A 20,728-nucleotide genomic window follows, 5' to 3' on the forward strand; every position below is an offset into this window, starting at 1 on the left:
CATCAACACACATACACACCTGCACACACCACACACACTCCACACACCACTATCATCAACACACATACACACCTGCACACACCCGACACAATCCACACACATGCCACTCTCATCAACACACATACACAACACCTGCACACACCACACACACATCACTCACATCACACATACACAACACTCATACAACCCACACACCCCACACACATCCCTCACATCCACACATACGCACCTGCACACACCACACACACTCCACACACACCACTCACATCAACACACATACACAACACACACACACCACACACACACCCACACCACTCTCAACACACATACACAATACCTGCACACACCCCATATCAACACACATACACAACACACACACCCCCACCACTCTCAACACACATACATACCTGCACACACCACACACTCCACACACACCACTCACATCAACACACATACACAGCACTCACACACACCACACACCCCCACACCACTCTCAACACACATACACAATACCTATACACACCCCATATCAACACACACATCACTCATACACACCCCACCCCTCCACACCACTCTCAACACACATACACAACACTCACACACCTCACACACCCCGCATACACCACTCACATCAGCACATATACACACCACTGACACACACCTCACACACTCCATACACACCATTCACATCAACATACACAACACTCACATACATCATACACACCCCCACACACCACTCACATCAACACACATACACACCATTCACGCCACACGCACATCAGTCATCAACACACATGCACAGTATTCACACATACACCACACACACCATTCACACACACCAACACATCACACACCACTCACACACCCCACCCTCCCCCACCATTCACAGCAACATACATACACACCATTCGCAATCACACCAACACACCACACACACCACTCACACCACTCAACACATACACACCATTCATACACACACCACACATATACCACTCACAACATACATGCACACCATTCACATACACACACCATTCGGACACACCACACACACACCACCCACACCACTCACATCAACACATACACAGCATTCACACACACCACACACACAACTCACACACATCACACATCATTCTCAAACAACACACATTGCTCGCACACCACTCATATACATACACCCCCACACAGCACACACACCACAAACCACACATGCACACACCATTCACATCAATAAACACACCATACATACACCACACACATGCACCACTCACAGAAATCTCACCACACAAACCACTCAAACCAACATATACACCACACACACACCACAAACACACATCACACTACTCACACACATACCACAGACTCCTCTCTCACACCACACACACACACCACATACACACAAACCACACACACAGCCCACCCCAGACCTGACAGGGAACAGCCTCCTCCTCGCTGATAGTAAGAGCTTTGCCTGAGTGGGGAAGTGTGCCCCTGCATTTGTCACAGCCCTGGGACCCCACAGCCCTACACACCCTTTGGAAGGAGCCCCAGGGATCCTGGACAAGTCATCCATCCCCTCTTGTTTCCAGTTCGCCACGGGCAGCCCAAACAGTGCCTGGCAAGGAGCTCATCTGAAATGGGCATGAAGAATGGGACCCTCACCTCGATTTCCCCATGCAGCTGAAGGTTTGCCACATTTAGAAAAGACAGGCATCTGGCGCAGCACAGAAACATGAACACATTCTATAACACACATCAAATTCAAATAAATCTCAAAAGCCAAGGCCAAATTTTCCATTACCCAGGGAAAAGTTTGGAATTGTGGCAAAGTAACCCGCTCCCCTTTATGAAGCAAAGCCACCAAAGAGCTGCTTCACCTCGCCGGTTCCTCCCTCCCATGCTTCCTTCAATCTTCTCCAGTCAGACTCGCCTGTCATCCCACTACAGAGCTGTCATCATCAGGAGGCCACTCTTGTGAAGGCGAACAGTGGCTCTTCTGCCCCTGACCTTCTATGGGGATGTGGCCTCCTGCTCCATCTCAAGCATTTTTGCCTGGTCTTCCAGGCCCACATCCTTCACCTCCTGCCTCAGGCCCCTCCTCCTAGGCCTCCTTTGCCTGCTCTTCCTCCTCTTCCAGATCTCAGGGCGTCTTGTGCAGCCTCCTATCCTATGCGTCCTCCTAGGTAATCTCATCCAAGCGCCTGGCAGCAGCGCTGCCTTGGCTGCTGCTTCTCCAATCCATCAGCAAGCTCTCTGCTACCTCTGAGAGGTCTCTCCATCTTCTGAGCTCTGCTGCTGGCCTGCCTCAGGACGCCCCTGACCTTCATGCATCCACTCTTGCACTTCCCACTCATTCCACACTCGGAAGCCACATCAGACAAGGCCAGCCCTTGCCTCCATCCTCTAACACATTTTCTTTCCTCTTAGCCCAAACCTGGAGTTCCCTGCCATGATCAACTTGTTCCCGTGTGGTCAGGCCACTGCCCACCTCTCCAGCCTACCTCTCTGGCTCCAGCAACACTGCCTTATCAGTTCGTTGAACACACTATGTTCTGTTCTGACCCCAGGACCTTTGCATATGCTATGTCCTCTGGCAAGAAAGCTCTCCTCCCTCTCTTCACCTCATTAATTCCTTACAGTCATTTAGATTTTGCCCAAATATCACTCCTCAAGGAGGCCAGTCTCTGAACAACCCCTTCCCTACCCAGTCTAGGTCTGGTCCCTGGTGATTCATTCTTACTGTACCTGGACTTCTCCTGGGAATGAATGAAGGTCACAGCAGTCCAGGTGAGAGATGGCAAGGCCTGAATGATGGAGCCGCAAGGAGGGCATGCCAGAGGAAAGAGATGATGTCACTGCCTCAAAATAGTGTGTCGGCGTCAGATCCCAAAAAGGGAAAATTCTGAAAAACCTTGGTCACCTGATCCTCCTACACTGTATGGGGCAAAAAATGTCTAGAGACAGAAGAAAAATATGATTGGGTCGGTTGCATATTTACAACTACCATGCCACACATGCTCAATACAGGAGGACTTCTGCAGCAAAGTAGAGGCACACATGCTCATGCATTCCTCGGTTCATTGATTCAGGGGACCACACATTCAGTAGCAGCCTACTTCTAGCTCTGGCTTCATCATTATTTGCCTCAGTCTCTCCTCAACTAAGACGTGGAGTTCATCAGGACATTATTTCCTTTTGCAGAGTTTGCTGTGAGGAAGCGGTCTCTATTTCAATTATAAGCAGCCTTTGCAAAGCTCTTCTTTGGAGCCGGGGGCTGTGCTAGAAGCTGAACAATGGTCAGAGATGAAAGGACCCAATCCTGCCTCTGACAAGTTCGGTCTTGAGTGTGATGGAGGCACAGAGCCCAGTAACTTCACACTGAGAAATACATGCTGTGAGGGACGCTGGATACCATGTGGTGGGGACGGCTGGGAGGATCTGAGAAGGCTTCCTGGAGGACACCACCCCTATGCTAACCTGGCAATGGACTGCAAAAAAATCCTCTGGGAGGACCGAAGTACGATAGGAAAGATGCCCTTTCCTAAAAGTGTTCCTTTGACTGCTCCAGAATTTCTGAGCAGATTCCTTTAGTCCCCTCTGAGGGGTATGCTTTCTTGTTCATTTCCAGTCCCTGGAGCTTTCCGGTCTTTTATCCCAACTGCAACTCCCTACAGATCGAGAGTTATTCCCCCACTCAAATGCAACCCTCTCGTCTAGATCTCTGCTCAGGATCCCTGATCGTAACCAATGGCAAATGCACAAATAGACAGAAATATCTGTATTCACAGCAGTCTGACTCCAAATGCAAATATCCCCTCAGGAAATTGTTTCCCATTACACACAGAGGGGAAATGACTGTCTGCTCTTAGACAAAGTTGGAATGAGGTTTGGAGCTCATTTAAAAATCAGTACAAGCTAAAGATTTTGTAAGGTTCACCATAACACCGAAAACATATCTGGCTTATAATGCAGCATCTAGCTGTAGACTATTTCACATTTCAGATGCAGACATACTGTGTAGAATTCCTATAATACAGTGTAGGCAGCGAAAACCTGGAAAAAATGTGGAACTCGAGAGCATTACAGATGAAAGGAACAGGAGGAAATGAAAAAAAGACATATTGCTCTCCCCACTATTTCATGTGAATCCAAGTAAGAAAAATATCCCCTGATCTTTACATTGGGAAAAAATTAATTAAATGTAAAGTTTCACAACATGACAGCATACAATATTTTAATGGCCATTCAAATAAACGAAAAACCAAAAGGCTCTTTCCATGGGTGGGAGTAGGGTGAGGGCAGGCAACTAACCAAAGAAAAATGCTCTTCTCAATATTCATCTCTCTTAGAACAATTCTCTTCACAGAAAGCACATCAAATATCACAGCCCTACCTTTTCAGAGGGATTAAACAAAGATCTTTCTTCCTTGTGACCAACACCTTCTTGGGAGAATCTGTTATCCGTGTAGAAGAAATGTCAGAAACCTCTGGGAGGAAATGTAGCTGCATTTGTATTCTGCTCAGAAAATGTCATCACAGATCTGTTTACCTTAACTGTGGACCATGATTCAGCCGTGACAACTGTCTTGCATACTGATCAATTTATTTGCAGCAAAATTTCTAGCATTAACTGCTTAGGTTCTGAAAAATCGGTTACTTGGATTTCCTGTGCAACCATAACAAATGCACATTTGAAAAATCTAGATTCTTATCCAAACATTTCAGTGAGAGATAATAAAGGATTTTTCTTGAAGTGCAAGCAAGGGAGAGTCCCTCTGACTTCTAGAATAAAGACAGCACACACGATTCCCAAAGGACCTCCATGGGGTAGCACTTTTATAGCACGGTGTGCAGAAAAATCATTAGACTGAGAATCAGAGAACTCTGACTGCAGATCCTTGCTTGGCTTTAACCAGCTGTGAGATCCTGTGTAAGACATTCTTTTCTGATCGGCCGGCTGGACCAGGGTCTCTGCAATAGAGAAGAGGATGGCCACCGGACCCGAGAAAGTAAGAAGAAGCCAGGTCCTGCCTCCTCTGGCTGGTGCTTCCAGCCTGGACGCTGAGCCCTGGATGCCTGCCTGAGCCCCTTCTAGCAGGCAGGCAGGTTTTGGCATTAGAGAATTGAAACCAGTCCCAAGGCAGCCCAGGGAGATGTCCTCCCGCCTCAGCTAACAGTGCTGGCTCAGGTAGGGCTCTGGCTCTCCTCTGGAACAGGTGCACTGCACTACAGCACACTACAGTGTCACTCCCCATGTTCCCACTAGTATCCGAACCCACTAACTCCAGCTTCCTTCTCCACCCTACAGGCTGAAGTCCTATAATCTCTGTGCTGAAATGTGTAAAAGGGGCAAAAATAAAACAGACCCAGCAAGAAGATGGGTAACCAGTAATTCCAGTGGAAGAAATGTAGAGAGGCTACTGTCAAGGTTATGATTCTGGAGCAAGACAACAAGGATGAGTGACCCATTCAACCTGCCCCACTCTGTGCGAGACCATCAGAAGAAAGTGTGTGTCACCAATCACACGGAAGCCAGCCAGAACATCTGGGTTGGAAGGCTTTGTGTCCGTCAGTGGAATGAATGTCCCTAATGAGGTCTTAGAAGGAGTCTCAGTCAAAACCTAGACTCTGGCCTACCAGGACCTGAGTCTAGGGAATCAGGAGCCCAGTGCAGTAAGACAGACCCTGCACAAGAAAGGGCAAGGCATGGGTTGTTGGTGCAATGGCATGGAGAGTGTGCAGGAGGGCTCAATGCTCTGATTCTCCACATTCAAAAACACCAGAAAGAATCATGGGTTGGTGAAGGGTTCACTGAGGAGGACCTGCCGGTGAGACACAACTTGTCAGCCTGGAGAGTCCTTGAGGCAGAAGGAGGGATAAAACTGTCTTCAGATACCTGATGGACCTTCCTGCATAAAAGAGAAGAGGCCGGTTCTCAATGACTGCAGAGGCCTCTTCACAGTAGCTAAGGATATGAAAGGTAGGGGAAAAAAATGAATGACCAAGATACATGTTGACTGTCCAAAGGCAGCTGGAAGTGAACAGAAACCAAACGAACTAACAAGTCTGACATAAGGAGAAAAGCTCATAAATTATGGAACACTTCCAGATAAAAATTACTCAGCCTTTAAATATCATGATTTCAAAGATCATGTTACAGGAAAATGCTAAGAGTAAGTTAATAGAGCAGGATACAAAATCATATATGCAAACATATTTATCAGCGATCCATCAAAGTTCAGCTTCAGCTACACTATTTGCCCAAAACCTATTATTTGGCCATGGCTTCTAAATGAATGCCTTGGCCTTTGAAAGGACAAACAGTCAAATACCTATTGCAAGATCATTTCTGGCATCCCTGAACTTGTGCATGATCAATGACCTTACGATACTCAGGTCACCATCATCTCTACATCTACAGCATAACAACATCAATACTACAAATAAGGCATGCCACATGAACTTATTGCTCAAGTCTGCATATTCACTTTCAAATGTAAATCTGCATTCTAGATGTACTCAGATTTAAAAGCTCCTTGTATGTATGATGTATTTTGAACTCTCCCAGTCAGATGGTGTATAAATATAAATATTATTGCAAGAATGAAATGTGCAATAATCTTTGACCATATGGCAAAAGCTATTAATTTTATATGCAAAATTTATGTGCAAATCAATTATCAAGAACTTTACCAAATAGTTACATTTAGTAGGAAGTGAGGAAATAAGACAAATATTAAGAGACAACACTTCGGGAAGCTGAGGTGGGCAGATCACGAGGTCAGGAGTTCGGGACCAGTCTGGCCAACACAGTGAAACCCCGTCTCTACTAAAAATACAAAACATTAGCCAGGTGTGGTGGTACGTGCCTATAATCCCAGCTACTCGGGAGGCTGAGGCAGGAGAATCGCATGAACCCAGGAGGCAGAGGTTGTAGTGGGCCGAGATTGTGCCACTGCACTGCAGCCCAGGTGACAGTGTGAGACTCTGTCTCAGAAAAAAAAAAAAAAAAAGAGGCAACACACTTGCTTGCTACTTTTACAAAGACTATCACATTCTTTCTGAGACAAGATATGTGCAGAACCATAAATACTACTATAAAACAGAATAAAAGAGATCATTAGTATAAATAAATCATGTCTTTGTGGAATTGTTTGGTATACTGGCATTCACAATAATAAACAACCTTTAGGATTTTAAATTTTTCTATCTGTTTCTGTTTAGATGCATCTTTCAAGAAAAAGTCTTATTTGGAATCTTCATATCTTTATAGGGACAAATTAATTGCCAACTTTATCAACTGTGCCACCTCAAAAATTCATAAGGGAAAAAAGCCACCCATATCACACCATAACATCTATAGTAAATCATCACCAATCCAGACATAATTAACAGAACCAATGTAGTTCATTCTTCCACCAAACTCAGTTGCAAACAGGTGTCTATATTTAGTATCATAAATTGCAGCATGGTAAGCACAGGAGTATCTAGCAGTGGGCAAGGTCCAGATAACGACTGTTTCTGACTTAGAGTTTAACTTTACAATTTGAGGAATCCTAATAAATAAAAATAACATAAGAACAATACCTGCCGGGCGCGGTGGCTCAAGCCTGTAATCCCAACACTTTGGGAGGCCGAGACGGGCGGATCACGAGGTCAGGAGATCGAGACCATCCTGGCTAACATAGTGAAACCCCGTCTGTACTTAAAAAATACAGAAAAACTAGCTGGGCGAGGTGGCGGGCTAGTCCCAGCTACTGGGGAGGCTGAGGCAGGAGAATGGCGTAAATCCAGGAGGCGGAGCTTGCAGTGAGCCGAGATCTGGCCACTGCACTCCAGCCTGGGTGACAGAGCGAGACTCCATCTCAAAAAAAAAAAAAGAACAATACTTATTCAATACTGATTTTTGTTAGAATGTCATATTTTCATTCAATGATTCAGCATCAGCCTCAATCACAGCCAAACATAGATGCTCAGCCATTCAGCATTAAGGAAAACTGAATTAGCTCAACACACCTCTAATATATGTACGTCCAGACAGAGAAAGAGACTGTGTGTGTGTGTGTGTGTAGGTAAATACTTTTAAAAAAGGAACAAAGCTAATTCTGAGTGGTAAGACTACATAGGATTTTTACTGCCCACTTATTATTTTCCATTATCTCTGTGTTTTAAAAACTTAGAATACAACACTCTTATGATCAGGAAGCAATGCAAGTGATGTAATCGAAGGTAAGTGAAATGCTGGGTTCTGTGGGCAGGCTGCGTGGGAACTGGGAACACAGAGCTGGGGGAGTGGAAGAGAAGCCAGCAGTTGTGCAATGGTGTAGCCACCTCCAGCTGAGCAAACTTCCCTACAGGGATGGGACAAGGGTGATGAAATGGGGAAAAGGTAGAATTCGAGGCTGAAATAACTACTGAGTTCCAGAGAGGGGGCAGGCCCTGAGCAGGCTCATAAATCTGCACAGCAACACTGTGAAAGAAGCATCATTATCACCATGTCCTGGGTGTGATGATATTCAGGGTTTTCTGATTAGTACAGTAGTAAATGTGCATGGTGAACAATCTGAAATATTCAAGAAAGAGTAAAAACCGAGGAGATGAGGCCACACAAGAGGAGAGGAGACAAAAACAGGGTAAGAGAGATGGAGAGGGTGAGACTCTGGCAAAGAAAATATTAAAAGATGAGTTATTCAAGGTGGGGGAGACACTACCACAGGCTCTGAAGTCGGGGCAAGAGGTTAACAGTGGCCTGCCGAGTGTGCAGTTCCTCCTGTGGCTCCCTTCGCAACCTCGTGACTTCTTGATGCTAGGAGCAATGAGGAGTGAAGGCCCACTTCTCTCCACAAAGGGTAGACTGAGGTTATTCCATGGCACAGTACAAGGCCCTGAATATACAGAAAGGAAAGATGGAGCCCATCAAGATGGGAGAAGAAGGACCAGCAAACAGCCAGGGATAAGCTGTGTGAAAAGTGACACAGCAGGTAAATCCAGAGAGCTCTGGGAACCAGAGGCACCAAACAGCACAAACCAGGAGAGACAGACAATCAGTGGGATGGATGCAGAAGTCTCTGGAGGAGGCAATAAGTTGGTGGATGCTAAACACTGTTTAACCAGGAAGTAACAGACAAGGTGAGTCAAGCTTGAGTCCTGCCCGCTGGGCTCACAGATACCCTGGCCTTCTCAATTATCACACAAAACCCACAACTTTGAAAGAGAGTGGGACAAATACTAAACCCGATAGCATGCAGAGACGTTAAAATCCCAGGCACAAATGAAGACTGTCCACAAAACCAGGGACATGTGCCCCTTCTCCACGTGTACTGATTGTTGTCCAGCCACAATGAAAGCAGCTACCATCCTTCCTGGTGCCAGGGCCCACACCAGTCATGAAGAAAACACAGACCCCCACCAGTATACCAGATGGCTAATCATCTGGAGGATATGGGTGTCTTGGGAGTATCACTGCCTACCTTAGACAGTGGACAGCAACCTGTCCTGTACATTTAACTCAAACCCTATGGAGGTGGCACCATGATGGGGACACCTGGATGGATGTGGTGAGGCAACATAACACGGTTACAATCCCTCACTTGCTGAGCGTGTGTTTCTGTTTCCCCAGGTAGGAGGACCTCCCCGAGGTCAGGAAGCAGTGTCTATTCATTTGTCGTATGGAATCACCACACCCTTCAGTGATGGCCATGCTTTCCTTGTCACCTTGTTTGAGATTGAGTGGGCCCCACAGAACTGCGTTCCTGGAAGCCTTAGTAACTGCTCAGATCCCAGCTGCTTTACCTGCCAGCATCCTGAAACTCGGCAAGATCAGAGTCCAGACCTCGTAAGATGTTGAGACTTCACCTACAGCTGCCCCACCCAGGCTAATGAAGCATCAATCCAAGACGAAGGGGCTCATCCCTGAGTCTGTAGGTAACGGTGGGAGGGAAAAGCTGAATAATGAGGGGAGCTGTGCAGGGAGGGGGAAGGATGAAGGAGGGGATGACTTGGGCTGTAGGAAGTAGAGGCTTCCTGTGCAGTTAGCTGAAGACAGTCTGCTCACAATTGCACATGTGCATGGCATTGTAGCTGGGACGCACTAGCCATTCAACACATTTTTTTTTCCTTTTTTTGCCCATATTTCCTCAAATTCCTTTTACCATCAACACATATTGTTTACACGGATGAATAAATGAGTCAATGAATGGATAAATTTTGCTCTGAGTGCTGCCCTAAGAGGCACATACAAGGTTCTCAGTTATTCAGGTGCAAAATCAGTGCCAAGTGATCCACGGCCATTTCAAAGCTGTCTCTGAAGCCCACACACCTCCCACTTCTAAGCCGGTAATGGCCTTGGACAGCATAACCTTAGTACTGCCTGCTCCTGTGGACAGAGGGAGGGAGGGAACCTGGCCTCTGAGCCAGAGGAATGCAAGGGGGCTGTGGGGTCAGCAATGTGCACAGGGGGCTCAGCTGTTTGGACTGGGAGGCAAATTGTTCTACGGGAAGGGGTGGAAAAGGGAGGACGGGGGCCCAGGATGAAAGGAAGCCATTTCAAAGGCCGGGGCAGCCTCTGCTCAGCAGCAACGGACCTTGCTGCTTCTGAAGCAGGGACTGCACCAATAACAGCTCTTCTCAGGAGGCAGTTACTATGCCTGCAATCCTGGAGGCTCAGGGTTCTTCAAAAGTGAGAACCAAAATTAAAGGGAAGGGTACTCCACACCACCAGCCTCCGTCACCCCAAGAAGGAAAGAGAACCTCGGGCAGAGCTGGCACCTATGGAGGAGGCGATGGGGTGTCCTGGCTGAATAAAGGACGAGGGCAGGAGGTGTGTGGCCAGGTGGCCCTTTGGCAGTGCTGGTTGTTGGCTGTATCTGCAGACACTGAGGGACTGGGGGGCTCCCTGGAAACTGGACTTCAGTGAGCGTGGAGAGTAGTACAGGCGACAATGGGCAGGAGGGGAGAGTGAATCCAGACCTCCCAGTGGTTTACCCGCAGGTAAGGATCCAGGTGCTGCCTCTCAGGAGCAGGAGTTGGAAAACATAAAAGGAGAAGGTGACCTCAAACAGCCCCCCTGTTGTATCCATCTCCTACCCACCCTGTGCCCAGGACCTAGGTAAAATTCAGGAAAAACTTCCATGAAAGTACCACTTCTTACCTATCTTAACCCGAGCTCCTGGCTTTATCCTTCTTTCAATCTATTATCCTGCTCCTGGACATCCCCTCTCCTTTTCCCTCTCTCTTCCACTCCCCATTCCTGCCTCTCCTCTGCTCCCGCTCCCTCTCCTGGTCTACCTGTCCCCACTCTTCCTCCACTCAGTTGCTGATTTTCTCTTGATCTCTCCCTCCATCCCTTGCTCTCTGTCCACACTCCTTTGACCCCTCTGGGCATCTCTGAGTCCTACCAACGCTTTGCCTCCCCAACAAAAAGCACAGATGAGCTCACACTCACACCTTCACACAAATGCTTTCTTTCCAAGGTCTCTCTTCTCTGGCTTTGTCACTCTGGACTTTGCTTCTGGCTTCAAGTTTCTAGGTGCAGCCACATGCTACTGTTTGACTCTACGTGAAGATTAACAGCAATGAAGCAAACGTGCACAAGAAAATCTATGCAGCAAAGGCAATTCTGTTATTCTCAAGTCCATAGATGCCCAGTGTGACACTGTGAACTGGAGAAAAAGGAGCACTTCCTGTTCAGGAAATCTTGTAAAATCATAAATGTTGGGACTCAGTCAACAATACCCCAAAATGAAGGCCTCAGAAGCATCTTCAGAAGAAAAATTTATTTCTCTGATCTTCTCTTGCCTTCCTGTCTCTTAGTGCCATTCTCCCCTGAGGCTAGACACAGACACTAGAATCCCTCTGCCCCAAGGCAGGGCATGGAAGTCAGAAGCCTTTTTCCCCAAAGCCAGCCATAAAACTTAAAGATATCACTCTAAGTTTCCCTCTGCCTTTCTGTGTAAAAACTGGCCATAAAGAAACTATCTGCCCTACCTTGTTTGACTGCAGGTCCTAAGACCCCCATTCCAGAGAGGGTCCTGCCTCATACTCAGAAGGAAGGAATGCACGTTTAGCAAGGCCAAGAAGAATCTAAACAAATAGGCCTTGCTGGGTTTCCCCACTCAGCCTATTGGCATTGGATTATGCCCTTTTTGTCCAGTCCTATGTCTACATAGCTGTCCATACTTTGTTGAACCTAAGCATAAAAATGAGCAGTTTCCCCTGTATCTTTGGGTCATTCTGAAGGCTCTCATGTACACATTAATAAAATTTATACCAATTTTCTCCAAGTAATCTGCCTTTTGTGAGTTGATTTTTCAGCAAATCTTCAGAAAATGAAGAGGAGGCTTTCCCTTTGCCCCCCCCCCCAATAACAAAATGGTATCTCATTCTTTAAATATAATTATTTCTATAAAATGCCTTTTCTAGGCTGGGCACGGTGGCTCACGTCTGTAATTCCAGCACTTTGGGAGGCCTAAGCAGTGGGTGGGTGGATCACTTGAGGCTAGGAGTTCGAGACCAGCCTGGCCAACATGGCAAAACCCCATCTCTACTAAAAACGCAAAAATTAGGCAGGCATGGCGGTGCGCACCTGTAGACCCAGATACTCAGGAGGCTAAGCCAGGAGAATCACTTGAACCTGGGAGGCGGAGGTTGCAGTGAGCCTAGATAGCACCACTGCACTCCAGCCTGGGCAACAGAGCAAGACTCTGTCTCAAAAAAAATAAAAATAAATAAAATAAAATAAAGTGTCTTTTCTAAAAAGGAAAAAAAATGTGGGCATATCCACTGTTTACACAACAAATTGATTAAGGAACTCACATATCCTTCCACAGATCTAAAATCCCCTTTAAGAGGTTTTATGAAACAAAGTAGTTTCCTTGTTGAATATATTCCTTGATGAATATATTCATCCATCATTCACCAAAAAAACATTTTGTGTTAAATTTTAAACCATGAATTACTCTACAAATATAAAATATATGCAAAACAGTAAAAATGTTTACACACAAGGCATTAAAATCTGTTTTCTTTTCAAAGCAGTTAAGGTATTATTTTTATGCTATTTGGTACTATAAACCAAATGGGATGCTCCTCGATGTCTTAATTTATGCTTGGGACTCCAATACTTGGAGATAGTGGAGCATGAGCTTCTGGAGAAGAAAGAGGCTGTAGGATTTCCTAGGACAGGAGGCTGAGCTGTGATGGTGAGACCACACCTTCTGGTTATAGAGGAGGACAAGCTCTCTGTTCATGGGAACACTGTTGTGTTTCTCAGAGGCCTCAGCCCAAGCAGAAGATCCACCTCCACCTGCACCATCTAAGCCACAGGCAAACTTTTTCTGGGAAGGATCAAAGAGTAAATATTTCAGGCTTTGATGGCCATAAGGTCTCTGTGGCAACTACTCAGTGCTGTAGTTGTGGTACAAAAGCAACCGTAGACACGGTCTGTAAATGAGTGGGTGTGGTTGTGTTTCAATGCACGAGCACTGAGATTTGAATTTCAGATAATTTCCACATGTCATGGAATATTCTTTTGGTGTTTTTTTCCATCCATTTAAAAATGTAAAAATTATTCTCAGCTCATGGGCCATACAAAAACAGGAGGCAGGGCAGATGTGGCCCACTGGCCATAATTTGCCAACCTCTGATCTAAGCATCAGGTCCCAGAAAATTCAAGAAGAGGTGAGAAATCTTCTACATCAAATTCAGCTGACCTGATGGGCAATACACTGCCCTTCCCCCTGTGCCCCAGAGATGCAGGTGAAGGGCTGGTGCAGGTGCACTATTTCATCAAAGTCCACACCCTCCAGGGACCAGCAGTTGAATGGGAAACAGATGCTGCATTTTTTACCTATTGACAGTAGACCCTTAATCTTTGCAGCTGAGCTTTCAGGAGACAGCAGCATCAATTCTCCATGGAGAAAAACCTGCACGAGGATCATGGTCCGTTCCATTGGGCCATTTAGGCTGACATACCTGAGCTCGTCCTGGAGGAAAAGGAGGAGCAGCCCTAGGCAGCGACCACAGAATGGCTGGTTGCTTCAGAGAGCTACTTCAGCTGAGAGTTACTTCAGCTGCTCAGCTTCCTGCTAGGTGCTCCCCACCAGGAGGTCCTGAAAGAGGGCTTCAGCCACCAGAGGATCTTTGAGGAAGCACTGGAAGAACAAAGCCCACCCTCAGCACCAAAATGGAGAGAGCTGGCAGGCCAGTGTCCCCTAATGAGGATTACATGCGAAGAAGTAGAGAGACCTGCAGAAGCTGCTGGATAAGTGGGGACAACAACTGGGAGCCTGGAAAAACAGCCAGAAAGGAGGCAGAGACAGGGGCCTGCCCAGGAGGTCCAAGGGAAGAACAGACAACCACGAGAGGAAGGGCCTATCTGTAAGAACCCCTAATCCAGCCGCTTCAGACTATCTCCCAGCCCACTCCCCTACTACAGCCCATCCTGGAATGGCTTCGGGCCTTGGAGACAGGACAGGCTCAAAGGGAGCCAGGGAGTCCTCTGTGCCCTCTTCAGGACCCTGAAGGGAAGCCTCACTGTTACTGCGAAAGGAGCAAAGGGATTTCAGAGGGAAGTGGTTGGCTGGAGCAAGGTCAGGAAAGGACCTGTGCTGTGGAGTGGGAGGGGGAGGATCTGATCTGGCCATAACCTGGGCGTGGCAAGAACAATGATTACAAATGCTATATATCCCACTGCCACGGTCCCAGTGATACCTCTGCACAGAAGAGCACCAGGCCCTCAAGAAGAACACGCAGAGAGGACAGAGGGGGTGTGCTGTTCACAAGGCCCAAGGCTGCGGCCTCCCCAGGAAAATGTAAGGTTCAGGATTCCGGTTTTGTTGTTGTCTTTATTTTTGGGGAATGGGGTGGTGGAGGCAGGTGGTTACAGGGGTACATGTAAGTACCTGAGTGGTGTCCAGTGCTTTGTGGGGGGATCGTGACATTGGATTCCAGGAAGGATATAAGTGAAGATGAGCAGACTGACAGCTGGTGGGAAGAAACCCTGGGACAGAGTCTGGGGAAGGAGAGTGCATGATTCATCGCCGTGTACATGCACCACCCAGAACAGGGCCCAGCACAGAGCAGATGCAGGGCAAGATCACAGGTTAGTCCACTAAGGGAAGATCAGTGCTGGATTTGCATATCTGTGCCCACTGCTGGCCTGGACAGGCTGCCCAACTGCTGTCAAGGTTCTGTGTATTGTGGGAGAGAGGATAGGAGACTGCGTTCCTTCAATCCTACATTTCCCAATTCTGATTACTTCTCTGTCACTAAAGCAAAAAAGACCACTAGAGCAAAGAAAAACCCTGAGGTCACAACCAACACCCGTGAAGAATCAGGCAGATTCCAGCCCTTCAGAGACAGAAGAGTGAGAGTGCAAAGAAGCCAGCACAGAGGGACTGGGGCTATTTGCAGCTCCCATTGAGACTAGACAGTCAGCATCTACAGTCGCTTTGGGCTCTGTTCTTGTGGGATGGTTCCTCCTAGCCCTGGGCTATCCCAAGAGGGAATACATCCAAGGAACTTCCAGGAGAGGAGGAATTTTGACCTAGGAGCTTTGTTATGATCATCTGGTTTGATCTTATGAATGACACATAGATGATCTTCCTGTTTTCCCATGAGGTGAACCTAACTCTGGAGTCTGGAGGAAAAGTGGCCAGCCATGTGTGGAGAACAGGTGAGAGGGGAGGCTGGTTAGACCTAGTAAGTCAGGATACCACAGAGATCTCCAACTCAGGATCTCAGACACACAGCCACATGGCCTATTGCATCCAACACAGAGCATGGCCCAAGAAAGCACAAGTTACAGCTGTGGTATCAAGTCAGAAGACCTAGGAAGCTCTGGGTGGCACCAGGAAGTGGGTGCTCATCCTTGGGAGAAGACCTAGAGTGACCTAGGGAAGCCTTCTGGGAGGACAGACAGATCCTGGTAACCACCAGTGGGGCCTCAAGGATGGTCACTTTCATCCCCAGGCTGCCCTGCTGTTATTTCTGGGTGACGGTGATGTCCCGGGGATGCGACTACCAAAGGAGAGAAGAATGGGGAGAAGAAGGAGGTACCTGGTGGGGGTGCCAGGGTCTCTGCCACTTTCCAGGATGGAAGAGGCAGTCATGACGTCTGGTGGTACAGAGCTTAGCTAAGCAGGGGCTTTGTCAGTGGGCATGCTTTTTGCTCACACTAACCAATTCTCCACCTCTCCGGACACCAACTGCATCTCCTACAATTTGATTCAATTCTGATACTAACTACCTGGAGTTGGCATGGATCCCCACAGGTTACGGGCTCAATCCAACACAACTGCCCCACTTCAGATGCCAATCACACATCTGGGCCTCCTACACTTCTCACCAACTGAATATAAATTGGGGATTCCTACAACTCCCCTTCTCAGGTTCGATAATTTGCTATATCAGCTCCCAGAACCACTTACTATTCCCAATGTAGGCTAAAGAATACAATGCAGGACCAACCAAATGAAGACATGCACAGGGCAGGCGATTGTGTTGTGGGGAGGGTGGAGCCTCCATGCCCTCTCCAGGCACCCCACCTTGCCAGTACTTCCATGTGATCACCAACCAGGAAGTTCCCTAAATCCCAACATTTAGGGTTTTTTATGTAGGTTCCACTGTGAAGGCACGAGAGATTAAATCATTGGCCACTAGCTTGATCGCTAGCTCCTCTCTCCTTGTCAGAGGTCAGGGGGTGGGGCTGAAAGCTTCAACCCTCTAATCTTGCACAGAACGTGGCCCAGCCCCTTCTTGAAGCTGTCTAGGGGCCCAGCCACAAGTCATCTCATTAATACACAAAAGACACTCTTATCACTCTAGAGATTCCAAGGGTTTTCGGAGCTGTTTGTTAGGAAACAGGTGAAGACCAAATACGTATTTCTTATTATCACAATCAAGAATTTCAACTCGATGTAGTATTAGGCCATACCATTCCTTTGTTCAGAAAGGCTGCATCAGTCAAGCTATTTTCTTCTGCCTTTTATTTTAAAGGGGGACTTGGAATACGGAAAGGGGATTCTAATAACAATCTCCTGATGACATATATTGTATCAGATAGATCCTACATCTTTTCCAATCCACTTCCTAGCAGGAAGCATGTGTCGAATGGACATTGAGGAGTCAGTTCATTACACATCGCAAAATTATATTTGTCTATTTCTAGATCCAGAGACCAGACGTGGATATGAGCAGATGACAGAATAAAAGTTGGGAGTTGTATATTAAAAGAGTGATGTTTGCCTTTAACCAACAATGGTTCTCTGTTTCCTTCAGAATCCTCATCTCCCCTCCAGAAGAGAACAGAATTAACTCCTTTTAAATTGAAAAAGTCTGCTTCAAAAAAGTCCTGTGCCAGGGACTTGGAAGACTGGCTTAAAATCTCAGTTCTACCAGTTCCTCCTCCGTTGTGATCTTGGCCTTCCTTCGGACACCGTTTCTACATTTATCAACTGAGCACACTTCAGCGGACAGTGGTTTCAAGCAAATGAGATAATTCCTGTACAATTACCGTGTAAGGTTTGACACAACCCTGTGGATAAGAACTCAGGCAGAAGAGCTGAGACCACATCCAGGCTCCTCACTTGCTAGTCCATGAAACTGGGTAATAGTCTGATTCCTCTCCATCTGTAAATTATGCACCACATATATCCATGCCTCATGAGATCATGTCCAAGATGTCTTTGTAAGGTTAAAATTACAATGGACATATGAATATTGATTACACTGTTCCATAATTTCCCTAGAGCCCTTTGGGTCTGTGCATCAACATGGTGAGGGTGAACAATTCCACAGTTCTGCCTCTTTCAGGACTGGAAGAAGGCACTAAATCTTGGCCCTCTGGCCCACACAGAATCTTCCACTCAGTCATTCAGCCAGTATTTTTATTGTGCAAAGAGCAGTGGTGTTCAAGGCACTTCATTAAGCCCACAGATAGCTGCAACAGGCAAATAGAGATCTCCCCTCCACATTATCAGGCCGAGCTGATGAGCAGGTGATCCTGACAGTGAATGCTGGAGAAGACAGTGGGAGGCAGAGAACTTTCAGAGCTGGAGTTAGACAAGCCGAAGGAAACGAGGCCAGATGCAGATGGCCTGATGACAGGTCCATGGACAAGGAAGAATTGTCACAGAGGCAGATTTTGAAGAGTGGCAGACAATTTTCCAAGAGCTGGGACTGTCTAAACGCAGAAAACATTACAACTAAACTAAACAGTTGTATGTGCCTAGAAATATACCCAGCAAGGCCTGGGTAAGCATCAGGGTATGGCTTTATTATAAGGATTCCCGCTGTGACTATAGGGTTAAAATAAATGACCCACACCTTTCAAGAGTGTGTGATTCTATCAACTTCAGTGACTTCTTGGCATATGTGTACCTAGAGATTTCACAGTTAACCAAACTGTACTTAACTTTTTTTCTCCCCAAACCATTTGGGAACCTCACGTCCATGTTCTCCTTCAGCGGAACCTCCCTTCTTTTCAGTCTTTAGGTTCAAAACTCCCATTTTCCTTTCACTAAGGTTTTCTGGACACCTCTCTTGTATATTAGGTACCATACCAAGAATGGCCCTCATGCTCAAAATGGAGTAGGACAGTCCAATACAGGATTCATTTAAGCTGTGAACTAAGAAACAATCTTAAAATGCATCTCAACAGGCAGATAGGAGACACAAAACTCCTTTGCATAAGTCTCAGAAGAACAAACCCCACTCACAGAGCCCCAGCCTCAGGGGTCAGGTCCTCCTGCTGACGCCCTTCTTGATGTCTGTCTTTTCTTACCCTTTTTGCTCGAATTTATGACCTTATTGCCCCAAACATGGGTCACTACAATATCATCCAAAAAAAGAATTTTGTGCTGGTGTTAGGGACTGAATCGTGTCCACCCAAAATTCATATGTTGAAGTCCTAACCCCCAATGTGACAATATTTGGGAATGAGGCCTTTGGGAGATAACATGGTTTATATGAGGTCATGAATGAGGGTGGGGCTTCCATGACAGGATGAAAAGAAGATACACCAGACAGCTCACTTTCCCGCTCCTTCTGCCATGTGAGGACATAGCAAGAAGGTGGCGGTCTGCAAGCCAGGAAGAGAGCCCTAACCAGGAATCGAATCAGCTGGCCCCTTGATACTGAACTTCCCAGCCTCCAAACAGTGAGAAGATAAATCTCTGTTGTTTAAACCACCCAGTCAATAGTATTTTGTTAGGGCAGCCTGAGCTGACTAACACAACTGATCCATAGCACCTAACCAGAAGGATATTTTTAATTCATGAAATGGGTTCCTGTAAACAAGATAATTTAACCAGGTCAACAGCAGTGAAATCTCCTTTCCTCTTCATGAACTCCAAGAGAGAAACAACCCAGTAACAAACAATCATGCCCTTGCATGAACCAAGCCCCTCCTTCCCTTAGCCCTACCCGCTCCCATGCAGTAGCCTTGGGACACAGGGGCAAATGAGAGGTTGTATTTTGCTACAGATCCTGGTGGCAGCCTGGGGCTGCTGTGATGGCTGCTATATCTATCCTATTAGGTTGATACCCTAAAACTCAGTTCTACTCCCCCAGCTGTGCTCAAAACAAGAAATACGGGGACCAACAGGACCATGGTGTGGTTGAGAAACTTATCAGCAATCCACATTTATCTCAACAACCAGCAGAGATCTCAAGAATCTTCTACTTTGGTCACAGAAGAAGCTAGGCAACCAATCACATTTCTATCTCTTCTCTTGTATCCATGCATCCAATAAATGGTATTCTCCTCTTTTTTAAATGTCCAGTTCTAAAGAGTACTTAATTCAATTGAGCATTTTACTCCTTCACTGAAATAGCAATCATCGTTGAAGAGAATGAAAAACAAATGTATCACAGATTTTCTTTTTTTTTTTTTGTCTCCCTTTGTATTTATTAGATTTTTAAAAACTTATTTCCTTGTAAACTTCCTTAATAAAACAAAGTGAACTGCACTGGAACAAAAGATTTTACAAGAATGGGTGCTCTCAAAGTGGCTATGATCTACCAGGAAAGTAAGTCATATTCAAGATTTTCTTTTCTCTTCTCTTGTCTTCTCTTCTCTTCTCTTCTCTTCTCTTTTCTTTTCTTGACAGTCTTCCTCTGTTGCCCACGCTGGAGTGCAGTGACACGACCATAGCTCACTGCAGCCTTGAACTCCTGGGCTCAAGTAATCCTTCTGCCTCAGCCCCCTCACTCTGCACAGTAGTTGGGACCACAGGTGTGAACCACCATGCCCAGCTAATTTTTTAAAGATTTTTATCACAGATGAGGTCTCACTATGTTGCCCAGGTTGGTCTTGGGCACCTGGGCTTCAGTGATCCTCCTGCCTTGGCCTCCCAAAGTGTTGGAATTACAGGCATGAGCCACTGTGCCTGGCCCCCTTCCTATAGATTTTCAAAAAAACCTCCAAAACAGGTGGAGGGTGAGGGGAGGGAAATTAGAAAGTGGATCAATTGGTGCAGCAAACCACCAAGGCACACACATATGTATGTAACAAACCTGCACGTTCTGCACATGTATCCCATTTTTTTTTTTTTGGAAGAAATAAAGAAAAAAAGAAGATTGTAATATTTACACATTCAGATATTTCTATCTTTAACATCTGGGTTGAGCATTCAGTCTGCTAAAGTTTCTCAGAATATTTTTATTGATTTAGGTTTATATTTAAGTTTTTAAGCCAATTGGAATTTTAGTATATGATATTTCTTTTGTCTCA

General features: G+C 46.3%; 2 protein-coding genes across 3 annotated transcripts in view; one reads left to right on the forward strand and one right to left on the reverse strand.

The window, feature by feature from the left end:
- The window catches only part of ARNT2 (aryl-hydrocarbon receptor nuclear translocator 2), a 162,781-nt gene extending 158,243 nt beyond the window's left edge, over positions 1-4,538 (reverse strand). The window contains exons 1-2 of one of the 2 annotated variants that reach the window (XM_011938371.1): positions 4,391-4,538; positions 2,743-2,931 (exon numbers count right to left, since the gene is read on the reverse strand). The gene's annotated coding sequence lies outside the window, so the exon portion shown is untranslated. The remainder of the gene's footprint in view (positions 1-2,742; positions 2,932-4,390) is intronic. The other variant, XM_011938373.1, reaches the window with a different exon arrangement.
- Positions 795-9,690, forward strand: LOC105509222 (histidine-rich glycoprotein-like). Its single transcript, XM_011938370.1, is given in 4 exon segments — positions 795-1,135; positions 1,137-1,369; positions 1,372-1,455; positions 9,617-9,690. Coding segments are annotated over 4 exon segments (732 nt in total).
- Positions 9,691-20,728: the final 11,038 nt, after the last annotated feature.

Source organism: Colobus angolensis, unplaced genomic scaffold (genome assembly GCF_000951035.1).
Source record: "Colobus angolensis palliatus isolate OR3802 unplaced genomic scaffold, Cang.pa_1.0 Scaffold172, whole genome shotgun sequence".
In the NCBI taxonomy this organism is placed as follows: domain Eukaryota; kingdom Metazoa; phylum Chordata; class Mammalia; order Primates; family Cercopithecidae; genus Colobus; species Colobus angolensis.